The 15,322-nt window shown below is 46.9% G+C and overlaps 1 protein-coding gene across 5 annotated transcripts in view; it reads left to right on the forward strand.

Moving 5' to 3' along the window:
- SLC4A4 (solute carrier family 4 member 4) overlaps positions 1-15,322 on the forward strand; it is a 230,154-nt gene that overhangs the window by 146,815 nt on the left and 68,017 nt on the right. For all 5 annotated transcript variants that reach the window (XM_072862885.1, XM_072862890.1, XM_072862888.1 and 2 more), the window contains exon 7: positions 2,686-2,762. In XM_072862885.1, the coding sequence (XP_072718986.1) occupies positions 2,686-2,762 (77 nt within the window). The remainder of the gene's footprint in view (positions 1-2,685; positions 2,763-15,322) is intronic.

Here is a 15,322-nt window from a genome sequence, read left to right on the forward strand (position 1 = left end):
TCAATAAAATGCACTGAAACAGCATTAAACAGTATAAAATAAAAACGTTAATATGTTCTGCCCTTGCTCAGAGCTTTTTGGAAGCCATACTTAGTTCCTTCTCAGTTGGAGTCATTAACCAAGCCAGGACTCGGAGGTCTCATGGTAAGGCTTGACCAAGAGGAGATCAATCTCTGCAATGCTGTCTCGGCATCCACAGCAGAACAGCAGCTCTCCCAGACCGTGAGCTGGCCTTGGGCCGCTGGGCAGTGTGGGGTACCCAGCTCGGAGAGCGGCCCACCAGTATTCCCATCGCTGCAGGTCTTTGAACTTCTCCCGATCTGTTTACCTCTGCCGAGGACTTTCTGGTTTGGTTTCTCTCACTTGGTAGCGCTCAGGTGATAGAAAGTGATAGAAACTTTGCTTTGACTCACTGAGCTGCGTGACACCAATTATCAGCGTGAACGAGCTTTGCATTTTAAAGAAAGCGCTTCTCTGATTCTTTATTTGATATTATTGGCGCAGATTTGCAAAGCAGCCATGTGTATCTCTGCATCGAGCTTCAATCTTTCATTTTAATTTATGGGTACATTATATAGTCATCGAAGGTTTCCCAGAATTGGCAGTGTCTGTGCAACCTTTAAAAGATAATTAATTCCGCCATACAAGAAAAAGGAGCCAGGGTTTCAATAATGGGCTTCAGGATTACAATAACCTGGGTTTATTGGGGGGTTTTTTTGTTTTGTTTTCATTTTGGTTTTTTGGGGTTTTTTTGTCCAGCTTTGCTTTTTACCAAATAGAAATATTTATTAAATATTTGTATCACAGAAGGTGTTATGAACTAAGTAATGTCTACGCCGTGTAACAGGCACAACGTAACAAGTTTGATCACTTTTCTCCTGTTTTGTTTATGCGTTTATCTCCTACCTACAGATTGATATCAAACATTCAATCAAAATTTGTAGACATTTCTAGGTCTGGCTTGCTAATAATTAATTAGGAGAATGGTTACTAATGTATGTGGCCTCAACCAGTCTTCCAAGTGGCATTTCTCACTCTATGAGTAAACGTATTTGTAAAAACTTTGTAGAGATAGGTGGGGTCTTAAATCTGCCTCGCAATAACAGCAGGAGGAGGGAAAGCTGGGCGTCCCCCTTTTATAATACCTCATTTCTCAAACTGTGCTTGGCTTTTGCTGTGGGGGCATTCCTGGATGTGGCAGTAACGCCCAGCAGGTACACTGTGATTCCAAGTGGCTCCTAAGAAAGAAGGCTTTAAGTCTGTCTCCACGTGCGTCGAATATGTTGTAAAGCAAACCCAGCTCTGGGAGTCCAGATCTTTTTCTTCCCACTCCTTTTATTTTTTTTTTCTTTCCCCCTCGGTATGCTGATTTATTATAGAGCTTGTTTGCACTGGGAGCTGATGAACACTGAAAACTTGGACTTTCATTTTGGTACGAGTATCAAAGCATAAGTTTAATCGATATTGTCTCGAAACATAGCCTAAGTTGGGAAATGCCTCAGTGCCATTTCTTTTTGAGTATTTTCTGTCTTTCCAGTTATGTTCACGGTCAGAAACTCTGTGATAACAGCTCCTGTTGCTATGCTTCTGGTTCCTGCGAGAGTGGGTGAGAAGGGATGGGAAAATTTCAGAATAATTAAAAAAATGCATACTGACTGCTGTGGTTTATGATACTGTATCCATCCCAGAAGTCTTGTCTTTTTTTTTTTTTTTTTAATTAAATTATTTTTCTTCTTTTACAATTATGGCTATTTCTGGCTTTCTTCAGTTTTAACTACAAATGCTTTTAGTGGGATTGTAGAACTGAATTCTGAAATCATGGGGCTTTTTTCCAAGTTCTTTAGAACTATTTCCATATGTTCTGCTCGTCTCGGAGAACACAAGAATAAGTCGGATGAGCAGTCCATACGGGAGCAAGCAGCTCCTTACCAGCTGTTTTGCAGTCCTTGAATGTCAGCGTGTCAGGTTTACAGGCGAGCGGTTGGTCTCTGAAAAAGAAATGGAGGTGAACTGCTTCAGCTCTCTGTCTCTGGGGGTTTTCGTCAGCTCCCTGGGGTATCTGGTGTCAGGAATTGGTGACTTTTGCTCTATCAGTGTGGTGCACACGTTTTAATCAGTAAAATGCTTAAAGTTCAGGAGCTTAGTTAGCGAGCTTACTTGAAGGAAGGTAGATTTTTATTATTGGCTGTTTTGAAGGACCAAGAGCTGCCAACCGCCCTCGCTGCGTGAGCTGCACGCCAGGCTCTGGGATGCTGAGGAGCATAGGGCAGATGCCATCCACGTAGGAGAGCTAAGGCGCGGGGTTTGCGGGTCGGAGTGACCACGAGGGTCCCAGCCCTGTTGAGGGATGGGTTTGTCACTGGGTCCTGGGTGACCCCGCAGCATCGGTGTCAGCCGCCTGTTGCTGTTTTGCTTTTTCTCCCACAGGCAGGAATTATGGAAAGTCCTTAGACTCTTTTGCTGTCCTAAGAGTCATGGGAACGCTGCGGGTCAGAGGTGATGAAGCGTTAGCATTTTAATATCCCATGTGCCACATAAAGTCCCGGAAAGCAGCCTGTCAGGGTCTTAAATTGCCCACATCGCCCTCCCTTGTGCAAGGAAAGGTGTTGCTGTAGCCTGAGCCTCTGTGTTCTTCTGACTGGGTCGAAACAGGTGCTTTAATTGGTGTCGACGTTGTTCTTACAGGCAGCCCAGCCATGACTCACAGAAACCTGACTTCCACCAGTCTGAATGACATCTCTGACAAGCCTGAGAAAGATCAGGTAAGCTTCAGATTCAGACTTCGCTTTGGGGATGTGTACGGTTAGGAGCTGGATGTTGGGGAAAGAGGCTCTGTACCATAAAACTGAAGCAGAAGAAGAGGGTGAACAAGGTGAGTAGAGTATTTCCGAGTCCTGTGACTGGATCTTCCCCTTTTTAAGCACCAGCCCTTGAAAACAGCAGGTTAAACTCTTGCAAGGCCTGAAGCAAGTGACACCACGTACATGGCATCTTGCTGGTATCCATGAGAAAGGAGGGAAAATATCCAGAAACTGATGTATTTTGGATCCTCTTCCTGCTGAGAAGAGGGTCTTCAGGGGTTACGGCAAGGGTCTGCACAGGAGCTAAGGTCCTGCAGCACTCCAGGGCGTGTGTTCGCCAGGGCCATGGGGTAGATCAGGAGCATTCAGGGGAACGCGTCCCTCCCACCGCAGCTGGTGGAACCAGAGATGCTACCTCACTCTGTGCAAATGTGCATCGCTTCAGAAAGGCAACTGTGCTGACAGGTAGCGGTGGGAGAGCAGCTCCAAAATGGAGATGAGTAGTGAAGTTAAAATTGGCCTTTAGCGCCAAGCCTCCACGAATTTGACGGATTTCTTAGGCTGGGGTAATGTTTGCGGTGTATCATACGGGCTGTCTCTGTGTGTGTTCTCGTCCTTTCTGAGAGTTGAAGAGTCCGAAGGGTAAGAGCGAGTTTATTTCAACTCTTCGAAAACTGGTGTCTGAATAAGGTCTCTGTGCAAATTTCAAAAAACCTTTGTCTTGGTTCAAAAAGTGGGTTATTCTCAAAGCACGGCTGTTTCTTTCGGAGAATCTTTTTTTTTTTTCGTGTCTTTCAGCGTTCTCTAGTCCCATGGTTATTCTGAATGCAAATGAGAGTTACTTTGGAAAATTGTTTGGGTAACGCAGAAATGCTGGCCAGCTGAGAATGACTCTAGTCCTTCAAATGATGGCTGGCTGCAATCTTCTGTAAGTGCAACTCTGCCTTAAAGGGACACAGCAACATAATCAATGTAGAAAAGTGAGTTCAGAGTAATAAAATATTTTTTAAAATAAATAAATATAAATAAATACACTTTCACGGAAAGAGAAGGGGGCAACGTGTTTTGCATTGACTTTGGTGTCATTCAGAGTTGCAGCGTGCATCTATATTGGTTGGTTGGTTTTGCAAAATATCTGCTTCCTTAAATATATGCAGCCACACCTGGGGCAGAGTAGGATTGTAAAATAGCTTTTTTTCATTGGAAAGACTGCTACGCTTTATATTTTTAATCACATTATAATTAGGGTCTTATAGATAGACTAGCAGAAAACTAGGTCTGAATGTCGCAGCAGGCTTCGGAGATCTCAGTAGTGCAAACAGTCTCAGTTGCCCCTCCTGCTGAAATGTCTCTGGGCGCATACAGATAATAGACGTTTTGTGTAGAACTGGGTATAAAAATAGATGTTTTGGTAGTGCGAATAGTGAAATCTGTTAATAAATCCTGTTTGGAAGTGCGCTCCAAAGTTTTTAACTTTCAGTGTAGATAATGCCTGACTGTTTGTAGTGAAAACCGTTACTTGAACACGAACTAGTTCCAAAAAGCCGCTTAGTTAATTAGCCCGTGTCCTGCTGATGAACTTTGCACAATGGAACCCTTGTACTGTACGCCTTTCGAAGCTGGCCTGAGAAGTCACCTTAGACCTCAATTTTCGTTACTGATTGACTGAAACGCCTGTCTTGATAAAGTTTGTGAAATGGTGGTGATGCCTGGCAACTTGCTTGAGCAGAAGTTAGCATGCCATACAGGAGGCAAGGGAATAATCCATCATGTTACGACAACAGGAGCTGGAAGGAGAACAGATTTTCTTGCCTTGACAGCAGAGTGACTGGCTTTCATTATTTTGGTATCCCGTCTGGAAGCTTGACAGTTAATGAGGCCATATAGTGAGGTATGGGTCTGCTGGAGAAAGAGGCTATTCCAATTTTAATTTATTTGTGTGCGTATAAGAACTGCGACAGGCTGGAGTCAGTTTATGACAGTTGCTTGGAGCAGGACTGGGACCTAAGCTCTTTCATCGATCGCTATTTTTGCAAAGATAAAGGAGAGTATTGTGTGCCCGTGTTTTAAAGGAAGAAAGGCTTTGAACAAACTTCTGTATACCTTCAGTAACTTTCCTGCCTACCTACGTCCTTAATTTTCAGTTCGGCGACCTTTAATGCTAATTGGAATGGTGTGATTAACAGTGTAGCAATATTATAGCCAAATACTCCTTTAATCTGTGTTTCGGTAGGTTCTTACTGAGCAGAAGGACACCTAAGTAAAATTAAATTCGAGGAGAGGTTCTGGATGCTCTCTCTTCAAACTGTGAAATGTGCTCCTCAGAAGATTTTACCCGGTTATTTCTTGTTGTTTCTGTCTCTTTCTCTTCACGGAGCAGTGCTGGTGGCCAGTGCTTCGTAGCTGCAGTACGACCTCAAGCCTTCCGTTTTTTAGGTTGGCAGGGCAGGTTTTGTGATTGTCACCCACGCGACAACGTGGAGAGGGACACGGGACCATGCCTTAGGACAGCTCTTGCCCTGTACGCTTGTCTAGCTGGAAGCAGCTGAAACATTTTGAAGCAGCCATACCTTCCAGTGCTTTCAGCCTACCTGGGAAAGTCTTCTTACCCAAGTCTTCTTATCTTCTTACCCAAAGTCTTCTTATCAGCCTCCAACCCCAGTGACAGTTAACTTTCTCCATCCTGAGATGCTCTGGCTCTGCTTAGCAGCAGTTCCCTCGCATACTTTTGGAAAAGCAGGCAGGTCCTGGGCATCTGCCTGTGGCTTCCCTGCTCCTTTCCCCTGGATCCTGTAAGGTCCAAGTTGAAAACTGGTGTCTCCTGTTGTGTGACCCTGATAATTCTTTGTTTGGGATCATTCTCAACTGTGGAGCCAAACGCAGAGCAGATCTCTTGGCATACTGCGGTTGCCTCGCCACTAGTGAGTACTGAATTCTTCTGTTCAGTTCCATGTTTGTGACAACTGGTGGTTTTGAAGGATAGCCTTTGAGGTTAGAGGCAACCAAACAAGCCTGGAGAAGGTCAGAAGAGGACGCTCTGGGAGGGGGAATGCTCTATGCAGAAGAGTGGCGCGTGTTGGCATGTTACCTAATACACTTGGCCACTTCTCTCTCCTCTTGGAGCTGGCCTGTTATTGGCAGCAGTGCTTGAGCGTGGTCGGCTGGGCCAGGCTGCTTTCAGGTGGCTTGGGTTGTGGTTGGGTTTTTTAGATAATCCAATTGAGGGGCAGTAAGCAGCTGGGACCTCAGCTACAAAGGCAAAAGCCCAGACTGATCCCTCCAAACATAGGCACTTCTTTGAGGTGCCTGGTGTCGAGCCTGGTCTCCTGAGCTTATTTTTCAGTCCCTGTGGAGAGCTGGAATTGCAGAGTCCGTTCAGGTTTCAGGTGGGCTGGCTGCCTCTTGGACAGTGGCCTTGCCAGCTGCAGAAGCAGCCCTGCTAACACAGACAACTCTGTGAGGAGGCTTAAGCTAGGACAGATGCATTTATGCTTTCCTGCATCTGTGCCGTGGCAGCACCTGGGTGGGGTGGGTGCTTCTGTCACAGCAGGACGGAGAGGTGTTAAAATCGCTTGGGATGTAGCCGAGGGCATGGCAGTGGAGTGTACTAGAGAGCACTGGCCGTAGAATCATAGAATCATTTAGGGTGGAAAAGACCTTTAAGATCATCGAGTCCAACCGTAAACCTAACGCTGCCAAGTCCACCACTACACCATGTCCCTCAGTGCCATCTTAGTGTACTTCGAATAGGGAAATGGGGTAAGAACAAAATAGTCTCCAAAAAAATCTCTATATGCTTAGGTTTTCTCTGAAGATCTGCCAGAGAATCCTCCCGGAGGATGCCCTCCCTGAGGTTTGCAAGGGCCTGTTTTGTCCGGCCCTGCAGAGAAATCAGGAAAGATGCCGGTGTTGAAAGGCGAATGCACGATGGAGGTGGTGACAGTTGGATTGGCCTCCTCCAGGGACAGAGGAACAGTAAGCGATCAAGAGGAGTGAGAGAAGACAAGAACCCTCAGCTTTCCCGTGACTGAAACCTCTGTATAACGAGGAGCCGGGCTTTGCTTTGCCACACAGGGGCCGAACCTGGTTACATGTCCTGTTCAGCTCGGGGGCTTTCTCGCAGATCGCAAAGATGAGTTAGAAGACATCAGCGCTGAGGATAAAGGACGATATTTGCGGTGGTCCCAAGACACGCTGACACGAGTACAGCCAGTGGGAATAACAAGAGATAGGATTTTATTAAAATCATAGATAGCACTCCAATTTGCCTGTATTAAGCGTTGTGAGGTTGGTTCCTCTACCCTTACGGAAGGGATGGTTTCATGCTTACTTTGGATTTACTTTGATCTTGCTTCTGTTTTGTTTTTCTCATACTCTTTGCCTTCTTAATACACTTTTTAGAGTTAATCTTCTTACTTGGGTAACCATTAAGCTCTTTCACAAAGAAAATGAACTTAGGATCCCTCTTGGAAAAGGCTGGAGTCAGGAAAGGACAGAAGACACTCAGGCTCTTTCCAAAGGACCAGCCGAAGAAGTGCTGCCCGTTCCCTCGCTGCCAGGGCAAAGAGCCATCAGCGAGAGGGGCAGGGAAGAGGCTCGCTGGCTGAAAGGCAAGGAGGGAGCAGAGACACCCGGGCTATACTCATGGATGGGGCTTTTCCAAAAGCTTCTCCATTGGCCTTGCTCTCCACATATGACTGGCCCTGGCAGTAGTGATTTTATGACAGCATTTATGTGTGTGTGTGTATATATATATCTCTTTTATATAAAACTTTCCTCTGGATCTGCTGCCTGCCCTGCCTGACGGGACGGCCACACAAGGGCTGGGGCAGGCGCTGCGTGGAGCTGGGGCTGGAGGTACAAAGCCAGTGCTCTGCAGCCGCCCTGCCGCAGTATTGAAGACCTATGTGGTTGGCTTGTTCTTTGATAATTTTAAGATCATTGCACTAATTTTTAGTGGCGTCTCATCCTCTGAAAACAACTTCAGTGTACTGCTCTTCACTAAAAAACCCCAAGCAAATTTTGCCGTAACTTAAAAGTCTGTTTCTTTCTTCTCTCTTTCCCCTCTGACATAAAGTGTTTATGGGCGTGTGATAAGCAGTTAGATGAGCAGCTTTAGCAAAGGAGGGATTGCTTCATGGAAAAGGGTGGAGTTAGAACGTGTTCATTGGCTTTGTGTAATTCTCTTCCTTATATTTGAGACTGGACGAAATAATTTTGCCATCAGAATAAGACTGCGTGAAATCATAAAATGATGCGGAAATCTGAAAGTAATAAAGTCCTGGGTTACTTGTAAGGTTGGGATGTCTGCTAAATTAAAAATGTCATGTTAGTCTTTTTCCCCTCCAATTTATGGAAAGCAAATGATTGTGAAGCTGAAACAAGAGGCATGGCCAATTACCAAAATGCAGAGTTTGCAGAAAATCTTTAACTGCGGATTACTCATCACAAAAGTTGCATCAATAATATTGATTCAGATCTCATGTGCCTGCGACAGACTAAACACAGTGCCCCCCTACCTCGGCTGCATATAGCGGCTGCTCTTGGTAGGCTGGTTGTCACGACTGGTGGTCTTTGGAAAGGGAAATTAATGGGACAGTGTTTTCTTGTTTATTTTGGTAGCGCAGAGGCGGTTTATAGTCAGTGGCAACACAGTGTGGACGCCAAAGCTTTGCCGAAGCGGCTGTGCTGTCGGTACGGTGTTCGCCTGCATAGAGCAGATTGTAGAGAGCATCCGCAGGCAGCAGCGAGACAGAATTTCTGGTTGAGCAAAAGTATGTGTATTTTCTCCGAGAGACGTTCAGCCTTGATTTACTCTTGTGTTGATATTTCGGGGCATTGGGAGCTGCTGACAATCACCAAAGTGTTACAAAGCTTTTTGCCCGTCAGGTTCCCAGCTGAGCTCATGGGATAAAAAGCCGTAACGGGATATTTAATGACTACAAGAGGCAGAGGTTTGTGGGGCAAGAAGTGAAGAGGGGAAGAAAGCTTTTATTCCCATTTTCAGCGCCACGCTCGATAAACACGCTGTCTTGCAGGAGGTGGAACAACTGAAAAACAAAAAGGGGAGCTCTGAAGGAAGTCTTCCCTTCCCGCCTCCAGCCTGTGCGGGAAGCTTGCCCTGTAGCTAAACAAAAGGCTTTTGATTTATTCCTCCTGCCACTCTCGTATCTGTCAGCAGTGCTGAGCACCCAAACAGCTATGCGTGGGGAAGAGCGGATTGTTTATGAATATGGAAATCCAGTAATTTGCATGAAGCAGCTCATCTCTGCCATGAGAATGACGGCTTGATTCATTGTACTGTATTACACCGAGATTGCAAAAGAGACTGGTTCAGCATCCTGTCTTGCAGAAGACGCCAAGGCCCTGACTCAAACCGCTCTGATGATAAACAGCTTCAATAAAGGGCACCGAATTTTGATTTTGCTGGTTTATCATGTTTTTTGCTTTGGGCTTGTTTGACGTTTTGGCAGTTTATAAGGATAATTAGGAAAGAGGAGGTGCGTTCCCTTCCATTGTGTTTGTGTTGGCAGAACACTGCTTCTGAGGTAGCAGTGCAGAGAAGTGATTTGCCTTCATTTGTCTTATTTTATGAGGTGTTGGCAGCAGGTAATGTACTGGTCATTTGCAGCTAGATAGACAAGCAGAGGCAGCGGCACTTTTGGACAATTTATTGTTCTTTTCTGTTTTCCTATTAATAAATCTGCATCTAGGCTTCCTGCTCTCTCCTGGGCTCTGAGCTCTCTGTTGCCAGATAGGTCAGTGGTACCGGAGCGGTGTCTGAAAGACCAGGACTTCCCATGGCAGGAGAATCCCTCCAGCTCTTGAAGGTCGAGCTGTTGGCTCAAGTTTTTCTCTAACACCATATTGAATGACACGAAACTGAAGGACCTAATGAAGGTTTCTTGAGCCATCAGAAGAGACAACCTTGTGGTTTACCCTAATCAGGTCCATAACAGAGATGAGTCTAGAAAAAGCAGATGTTTCTGGTGGACTGTGCAGCAAACCTGGGGAAGGTGAGGGGGATGTACACGTGTACGTACATGTAGATTGTTCAAGCAGATATAGTTAGAAAAGATCTAACGCTTCTGCTGGTTTAGGTGCATCTTCTATATATTTAATGCAAATAAGCTTTTCTGATGTATTTCTGTCTCTTGGCCACTTCCCGCTTTGGATTGCTCTTGTCCGAACTCCTGCCAGCTTGCAAGTAGCCTTTTGTCAAAGAGGGTGCCCAGAGCAGGGGCATGGAAGAAAAGCGCCGGGCAGCAGCAGCAGCTCAGTCTGCCGGGGATCAGGTGAAGGCCTGCACAGGGGCACCCAGACTTCACTCTCTGTTGCTGGTGGCACCCCACGCTCCTGCCTGATTTTCTTTTTATTAAAGGCTCGTCTGCAGGTCAAAGCGATTACCACGGCAATTACGCTGTGCAGGCAAGTCCGCGTGGCAGACCCACAGCCTATACCAGCCGCAGCCACCCAGCTGGGTGACCTGTACTGGTGAGAAGTGGTCCTTTTGCTGGTCTGAGCTGTGTACGCCAAGAGATTGGGGGTTTTTCCAGACAGCCGACTGATGTGGCTACACCAGCGGAACTTCTACGTGTGGATTATGCTTACATCTGGAAGGTTGGCTTTGTGCTCCTGGTCGCCCGGCTCTTCACCATCCGTTCCTCTGCTGGTACAGATAACAACGGCTGCTTGCCCAGTGCTGCCTGGGCATTTTGCTAGTCTTACTTTTCCATTCTCTTTTCTTTTCAGTGAACATCAAGATAGGATTTTCTGTGTGGTTTTCAGCTTTCTAGCCAGTTTCAACCTACACTGCCACACGCTGGCCTGTCGTTGCAGCATGAGTCACAAGTGCTTCAGGAGAAGGTTTATAAAAGCGTCCCAACACGATGAATCTGTGGAAATGCTAGTGGCCTTGCTTATACTTAGTATTGCTTAAGCCGTCTTTGGGCTGAGCTCTCCTTTGGCAACCTACCTTGGAGTTTCACCCTGCCTGTCCCATGCAAGACATCTCAAAGAGCACTGTGCCTGCAGCCGCGTTCCTTCTCCGTTTGAGCAACCTTTTGGGGAGAACAAGGTTTTAATCCTCTTTGCAGTGCCCAGGGGACAACTGGTCATTTATGATGTTAGAGCCAGGATTGTAAATTAGCTCGTGATTCATGTAGTCTTAATAATTTGAAAACATTTAAAATTATTGTTTCAGCTTTATCTGTGAACAAAAGCGATTGAGAAGAGTCAAGTACAGCCTTTATCAGCCCCTTTGTTGCTGTAGTGCAAGCGGACCATAGGAAGCTGGGGAAGTTCCCGCTGCTGTTCCCACTTCTGTCCCTCCTCCCGTGAGAAATCCTTTGGTCGTGCTCTGTTAAAATGTCCTTGGCAGCTCTGAATGGCTGAATCGCTAGGACTTCTTTAATGCTCAAGATGTAAAATAACGGGGACATTTAAAGAAAATGTGTTTTATCAGGGACCTGTTATTACTGAGCTGATGCAATAGCATATAGAAAATGAATATATGTTGATATAAGGGGAGTTTACTGACCTGGCATTATCTCCACTTCCAAAGGGCTTGTATATGGGACAAAACCCGCCTCTGAATGAATATGATCAGTCAGAGAGAGGCACAAAACCCTTCTTATTTGTTGTGGTGTGTGCACTGTTTATTCAAACCGGTGTTTCCATATCAACAGGGAATCTGTGCCAAAGCCAGCTCTAAAGTTAAAAAAGAAATCGGCCTTGTTGAGAGAAACCCTCCTGCCTTTCCCGGGGGACCAGTGGACGGGGAGGGCGCTGATGGGATCCCGCTGTTTGGAACGAAGTCCGGTGATTAACGGTGGGAGTGATTCGCTGCTTTTGCTGTTTGAACGTCTCCTCATCTCTGCAGTCACAAACAGACATTCCTAATTTTTAGGGTCTGTCAGCCTGGATGACCTACTTTCACTCCATGGAGCTCAAAGGAAAATGACTGTCTTCCAGTACTGATCACTGCCACCTTTCTGGAGGAGAGGAACAGTTTCTAGGAAGTTTAGTTAACTGGAATTTTATTTACTTTGGCCTTTTTTCTTGATGCAGAGAGCAGTTTTGCTTGCATCGTTTCTCCCCGCAGTGTATCAGCAGCGCACCTCTAAAGCTTTCCTGGGTAATGGAGTTCTGTGCATAGACAAAACACAGAGCGTGGAAGGTATCCCTTGAGGTCAGCATTCACGGGATAATTTATGGGAAGGTAATCTTAAACGTATATGTGAACAGATACAGACACACAGAGAGACAGAGGCAGATCCAAATTCCTGGGAGCATGAGCCTTTTTAAGTACAAAAGCTCTGTGCGTCTGTGCGCAATGTGGGAACCCCGTGATGAAATACGACGGTGTGATGAGGTGAGCACACATACCCCTACGCAAAGTAAACAGAAGATAGAGTGAATTTTTAAATGGCCTCTGTTAAATAATGCGGCCCTCGCCTCTTCTTCCCCCTGTACCTGTGGAAGGGTTTCTTCCCGGAGCCTTTGTTCGTGCTCTTGGGCAGCCTGGTGCCGCCTGCCAGGCTGGAAGATCTCCCTTGGCGTTGATGCAACGGGAATTTGGGGAACTGCATCCCTTTTCCCTGTGATCAGGGACCATTAAGCCTTCCTTCAGTTACACAAAGCACCGCGTATGCAGTTAGCCTTGCGATGGTAATCTGTATGATCAGTGTTTATTTTGAATGCTCGGGTTTTGCTGTACTTTGAGGGGGGAAGAGCTGCCTTGAGTGGGTTTGAGTGTTGCTGCACCATGAGCTAAGCAGGAGCTGGAGCCCGCAGCCAAATCATACCCTACCCTTCCATGGATTCCTCCCCTCCTTGTCGTCCCCACATCAAGCGCTGGCTGTTTTAAATAGTGCAGTGCTGGAGGTTGTTGAATATAGTGCACTTAGGAATGGTATGTGGTAGAGTGAAAAAGAGCAGGTTGGAATGGACTCTCTGTTGGAGGTGCTAAATGTAATCTAGGGGCCTTCAGCTTGAGAAAGTGCGGCTTGGGGAAGAGGAGGGAGATTCGTAAAATGATGAAGGGCGTAAAGAAGCAGAGGAAGGGTGGACATTTTCCCCACTGGATGGGATAGCCCGGGTAGCTTTGCTTTCCCAGAGCGGGGCTGCCAAAAGCCACCTTCCTGGATTTGGCAAAATCCTGGAAACTATATTTTTTGTATTTGCCAGATAGATGACGTTCTCAATTTCTCATGCCAGTGGCGTTTGCTTTGGTCACTCAGTTCCACTGACAATAGCAACTAAATGCTGCTAATGGGAAGGGGAATTCAAGCTCGCACTTCAGATCCTGCGTGGCTGAGGAAGGCAGGTTATGAAGTTAGTATCTGTTCATAGCTTCCTTAGGTGAAGTCAGTGGATGGCCCTTTAGTTCTGATTTTGTTCATTAATATTGTTATTGCAAGGATGAGACAGGAATTATTAGTTATCTACTCTGTCTGTGTAATGGTGTTAGACCCGAATAACATTTTTCTTTTATTTTTCCTTTGGCTGTAAGCCTGTGGGGGCTTCCCTGCTGCAGACTCAGCAGGCGCTATCAGGTGAGGACAGTGGCGATATCCCATAAAGGCAGCTGCTCTACCCATAGCAGAAAAGCTCAAATGAGTCATGGACTCACACTTCACTAACAGGTTTTCTTTTGTCCCAGCCCTCCTTTCACGTAGGGCTGATTTTTCAGACAGGGCGTAGCTGCAAAAGCTTTACGTTGTGTGAAATAGGTAGTATAAGATGGCATGTGAATGGACTAGCTGTGTCCCATCTCAATTAATCGGGACTACTCTCCCCGTGCAGCTGGCATTAAATCCAAGCAGTGCTGATCGAGTGAGTAGCCAAAGTCAACAGGCTGTGATCCCGGCGCTCGGTGCGCTGAGGTGCCCTGTGCAAAGGCAGCGGTAGTTGTTGATGCCGTACGGCACGCTGCGGAACCCCGTCCCCAAAGAGCGAGAGATTTCAGGCTTTCGTAGGCTTGTAACCTCGGTCTCAAAGGAGGCTGTTCCTGGACAGGTGGTGTGTTTTACCTCAACTCCAGCTCACACAGCCGGAGGTTTTTGTTTGGTAACCCTTCCTTAGGCTAGGAGTGACCAAATATGACTATGACACATAAGGGCAACCAGATTCTTCCAAAGATCAGTGCCTACGTGTTCCTCGCAGGCTGCTCCGCAAAGACTGGAGCATCACTGCGGCAACGTGACTAGCCAAAGGGCTTCTCTGGTTATAATTTTAGTGCTGTATCATGGGGTTTTGGTTAGCTTTGTGTTTCTGATGCTTCAGCGAATGACTCATTTAATGGAGTTTCCACTTGCCTTGGGTATTCTCCTGCCTCGGACCAGCCTGCAGACTGCTTTGCCGGGGGTCGCAGGCAGGAGCCATGCGTTTGTTCAGCCAAGCGCTCCTTTTCGTCTTCTCTTGCCCGTGGTCGTTGGGCAGCTGCGCTCTTGGTTGTGCTAGGTGCTCCCAAAAGAAAGGAAGAAGCTTTCCATCCTTTAGAAAATATTTGATGCCGAGTGATTTAGGAAAATCAGTCTGACTTGGTCCCTTAAATTGTTTTTTAATATCTTGCCAGGAGGTCCAGGGGCACGTAACTAACCTGGGTGCTCTCTCGGCCCTGGTGACTGCGGTTGCTCCTTCCCGCTTCCCAGGCCTGCGAGCTGGCCTCTCGCCTTCCCTTCCCCCCTGCATTTCAGGCTGGAAGCCGCGGCGGTTGGGAGCTGGCTCACGGGCTGCGCAGCGGTCTCCTCTGCAGGAGGCTGCATCTGGGAGAGGGCAAGGCAGACAGGTCTACGGCACAGTTACATGCCCGAGAGCAAACGAACAGATGCAATAAGAGCCGCGTGTACTTAGGGACTGCTTTTGTTTCCAATAAATCTTAAGTGATGCTGGTGATAACAGAGTGTTAAAATACATTTAGGGAAATGGTGATTTGCAGGTTGCCATGCCTTTTCGCAAGTACAGCGTTGGAGATCTGTGGCCTTTAACATAACATTAGTGGTCGGGTTGGAACGGTGCTCAATTTAGCAGAGTGCAGGGAAAGTGAATATAGTGCTTCCAGCTGCGCAGCCTCCCTCCCTCCCTCCCTCCTTCCCTGCTCTCGGGTGCTGCTGAGGACTCGAATCTTGCTGAAGCTTCTTCGGGGAATGGTTCAAAATGGATCGTAAGTGCTGACTGCGCCCTTTCCCGTCACCTGTCTGATAAATGATTTAAGAACCTGGCGAGTGGTGCTGCAAAACTCCTTTGGAGCAAAAAAACCCCACTGTAGTGATAGCTCTTCAAAATGAGCCGTGCTGGTCTGACGTGCTGGGCAGAGGGGAGGCTAAAGGGGCCGGTCCCCTCGGCCTCGGGAGCTGGTCAGCCGCAGGACTCGAGATCCTGCTTGTGGGTTCTGGTTCAGAAAGGCACCCGGGTTTGGGCCGACACCGTGCTTGTTCAGCAGCACGCGTAAGCGCGCGACCAACCTGTTCAGCAAAGTTGAACGTTTATTGTGGATTTGCCACCTTCCCGTTATTTTT

Source organism: Ciconia boyciana, chromosome 5 (genome assembly GCF_034638445.1).
Source record: "Ciconia boyciana chromosome 5, ASM3463844v1, whole genome shotgun sequence".
NCBI lineage: Eukaryota > Metazoa > Chordata > Aves > Ciconiiformes > Ciconiidae > Ciconia > Ciconia boyciana.